Here is a 3,537-nt window from a genome sequence, read left to right on the forward strand (position 1 = left end):
CGGAAACACCTGTTGGTGAACGGCTGTGCACTTGGTTTGGGGCAATCACTAATGTGATTGATTGACTTACAAAACGTATCATGCTCTTTGCAGCATCAGACGTTTCCAAGACAATCAACCAACTCCACTTGAAACCAATCACACAGCCGTTCAGGGGCAAGGACAACCGGACTATTGATTAGTTAGGCAAAAAATCGCCGCATGCTTTTGATAAGTTCGGCAAAAATGAAAAATTAAAATTCAGACGCAAAATGATCAAAAATGACTCAGTCGGTGCATTTCATAGAAGTCCACCCAACCAAACGGTTGTAGTGGATTAAATGTTAACCGGACCTCGTCTGGGAGAAAGAGAAATTGTCAATTAACCCGACTCCTTAGCCGGTAAATACAAATATACTTGGCACGCAGGCCGAAAAAAACAAGTTTTGGCATACTTCCGCTGAATAAATAAAAGAAAAAGATAAAAAATAGAGATTGGCATGCTGCCGCTGAAAGGTCACTTCTTGCCTGCAGACGGTGCCTCCTGGTCCTCGTCCTCGTCATCTAAGGGTATATCTTGTGCTTCACCCGGACCAGGTAGCTGAGGCGCGGAAGGCTCGTTGTTGGAGTTGACTCAGGCTTCAAAAGAGTCAGGCTCTGGCTCGCCTCTATCCCTTAAGTACACCACGTACTCGGCATAGCTGTGAGCCAGTGCCCAGACGTTGTAATCCGCGTTTGGGTAAAAAGCAGCCCAGGCGATCTTCATACGGGCGTCATTGTCAGCGTCACTTTCAGCAACTAGGCGGTTCTGCTCCGCCTCCAGGGTTACTGCAAAGTTCTTCTGAGCCTGAGCAGCCTCCTTCTCTAGCTTCTCAACCTTGGCCTTCAGTTTGGTGTTCGCTTCAGAAACACCCTGAAGTGTGCCAAGGTCCGCCTGGGCCTTCTTGAGCGCCTCATCAGCCTTTTTGGCGCCCTCATCCGCCTTCTCCCGGGCCTCCTCTGCCTTCTTCTGGGCTGTCTCAGCATCACTTTCTCGCTGTTTGGCTGTCTCTAGATCCGCCTCCAGCTGCTGGATTCTGGACGCCTGTGTCATTATTATTGCTTTAGTTTTAAGTTCATTTACGATAGTTGAGTGTAAAGCAATATTATCAGCGTCTATGGCGGACTTCTTGGCCTTTTTACCTCTTCCTGTTTGCGGGAATAAGGACGTTTGAGCCCGTCCACTCGCAGCATAGCCTGCAAAAAAGCAAGCGGTATGAGTATTGCAGGCGGGATAAAACACTTGGAAAAAATAAAATTGGCAGGTTTCTTACCTCAGCCAGAAGGGATAGAATGCATTCCAAATTGAACGTCTCTATCCCAGGGATAATGTCTTTATCCCTCTTCCGGACGGCGTCAAGCATGGCCTTGGCATGCTTCTGGACGTCTGGCCAGCGGGGAGATTGATCTGCACCACAATCAATACGTGGTGAGTGCGAAACTAAGGCAGCTCCTATTCGTTGCCGACCGTCTGAAGATGATGTCTGTTGAGAGTGGGATTTCACCCGCAAAGGCCACCCCAACTCAAGCAGGGATTCAAAAGGGTTCTTACCTTCATAGCTAGCCAAGCGGGAACCGCTTGCAGGCGTGGTGAACCCCCCCGGTCTCTGTTACGGGGTTAACGAGGTCGAGACCCAAGCTGCCGCCCACCCTCTCGATCCGCCCCGCTATCCGTAATTGTTGTTTCCCGGCTGAGGCGCCAGGAGTTGAGGCGGAGGTGGATTTCTTCGATTTGTGGAGAATGGAGGGGGTCTCCTCCCTAGCCCGTTTGAGTTGCTTCTTAAACGCCTTTCCAACCTCTCCCCCCTGCAACAATAACCAAATTAAAGTCAGCATCCGGGAAAAATAGTCTTTAAGACCAAATGAAGAAAGGGACAGACGTTTATTACCTTGGCCTTGACCTCAGCCGCAGCTTTTTTCGCAAGCTGTTTGCGGATGAGTGCGGAGGATCGCTGGGGAGTCTTCTCTGTTGTCAACATGTTTAAAGCTTCTTCTGCAAAAAAGAACGAGACTGATTAGTATCATAAATCAAATCTGGTACAAAAGCACTACAGACGGATATAAACTCAAGCGCATACGTTTGGTAAACATGTGCCCTAGCCCACAGTCAGTTAGGAAACACTCGTCCCTGAACCAGGCGCTTTTTGGGATCCAGTTCTTGGGGACCTTTATTGTTTCCCCGGTTGACAAGGTTGCGTCTGTGAGGCCAAAAAAGTCTGCCTCAATGATCTTGTCAAAATCATCCTCTGGGATCCAAGGAAGAGCACACTTCCGGCCCAGCAAGTCGGGCTTCTTATTGTACAGACGGAATTCATAATTCTCCCGTCTGCTTGGAGCTGACATCAAGTAGAACCTGTGTTTCCAGCTGTCGAATTTAGAGACCTTTTCCAAGGTCATCATGTATTGGGGATGCGTGGTTAGAGTATACCACGCCCTCCAGCCACATGGGCTTCTGCTAAGATAATGCATACTAGAAAAAGCCTCCCAGCCGGGGTTAAGCCCCTGGAACTCGCAGGCGGCAACATACCCCAAAATGTTCGTCCAAGAGTTGGGGGTAAGTTTCCAGACTCCGAGGCCGTAGCCTCTCAAACTCCGCCTCATAACATCCAAAATAGTTGTTGGCGCTCTCTTGATCGTCCTCCCAGGCGATGATGCCATTCTCATGCGGCACCCGGATCCTATACCCGTCCCCTAGCGGGTGCATTTGAGTAAAATTCTTCAAGTTTTCCTCCATTTGGATCCGGTCCTTGGAGGAGACGTGAATGTTGAAGGGATCATCCTTCTCCCTCCATTTTTTCCTTTCTTCCTCACTATCCTGAAGCGGGGGTAAATCGTCACTGCTCTCAGAGGTAGAGGCGGAGCTGTCACTCTCCGTCTCCTCCTCATTTTGGGTCAAGGGGACAGAGACGGCCTCATTGCCGCCTTGGTCACATTCCTCCAAGAAGGAGTCACTGGGAGTTGAGGGGGCGCGCGGAGGGGATCTCTCTAGAGCCATCTGATCTCCCTAAAAAGACGTTTCTCCCTCAGGCGTTTGGCCGCTTGAGCCTTCGCTTTTGTAATTTGGATCAGTTGTCGTCTGCATTATCCGAGCCATTGTGTCCTGCACAGACACGTAACTGGTCGGAATCCAAGGCAAAGGGTGGTCCCAACACTCCGAGACGGCACTCCCAGTCCTAGACTCAGCCGTCCCTGGTGACCGGCTGGACTCTAACCTAGGCTATGCCGTGTGTGTTGGTGATGCATCCATTTATTGCAAGAAATATGTACAAGCGGTGAAAAAAGAAAAAGAGCTGAGAGAGGTAGAGACGGTACCTTTGGATGTGATATCTGAAGATAGGCGGGTCCGGCTGGGTTGATGGAGAACAAACTTTCTTACTTGCGCCTGACTCAAACGGATGACTTCTACTCTCTCAAAGTTCTCTCTAGAAAATTTTTGTAAACGTACAAAATTATGAGGGTAAAATGGCTATATATATAGGGTAAATATGGGGACATTCTCGTAATTTACTCGGAAGGTGA

General features: G+C 49.3%; 1 protein-coding gene across 1 annotated transcript; it reads right to left on the bottom strand.

Annotated features, from left to right (window-relative positions):
• Positions 1 to 613: 613 nt before the first annotated feature.
• On the bottom strand, positions 614 to 3,013 carry LOC110694842 (translation initiation factor IF-2-like). Its single transcript, XM_021872006.1, has 4 exons — positions 2,830 to 3,013; positions 1,908 to 2,011; positions 1,669 to 1,824; positions 614 to 1,063 (listed from the first exon to the last, which is right to left on the bottom strand). Exons 1-4 carry the CDS (start codon positions 3,011 to 3,013, stop codon positions 614 to 616), a joined length of 894 nt encoding a protein of 297 aa, XP_021727698.1.
• Between the last annotated feature and the right edge of the window lie 524 nt (positions 3,014 to 3,537).

This window comes from Chenopodium quinoa, unplaced genomic scaffold, assembly GCF_001683475.1.
Source record: "Chenopodium quinoa cultivar QQ74 unplaced genomic scaffold, ASM168347v1, whole genome shotgun sequence".
Taxonomy (NCBI): domain Eukaryota; kingdom Viridiplantae; phylum Streptophyta; class Magnoliopsida; order Caryophyllales; family Amaranthaceae; genus Chenopodium; species Chenopodium quinoa.

Excerpts from the sequence above, each read along its gene's own strand:
- LOC110694842 (XM_021872006.1), bottom strand. The coding sequence starts at position 3,013 with ATGGCTCTAGAGAGATCCCCTCCGCGCGCCCCCTCAACTCCCAGTGAC. Across the intron at positions 2,012-2,829 it reads TTTACCCCCGCTTCAGGATA|AAGAAGCTTTAAACATGTTG; the intron begins GTGAGGAAGAAA and ends TCTTTTTTGCAG. Across the intron at positions 1,064-1,668 it reads TAGCGGGGCGGATCGAGAGG|GCGTCCAGAATCCAGCAGCT; the intron begins GTGGGCGGCAGC and ends ATAATGACACAG.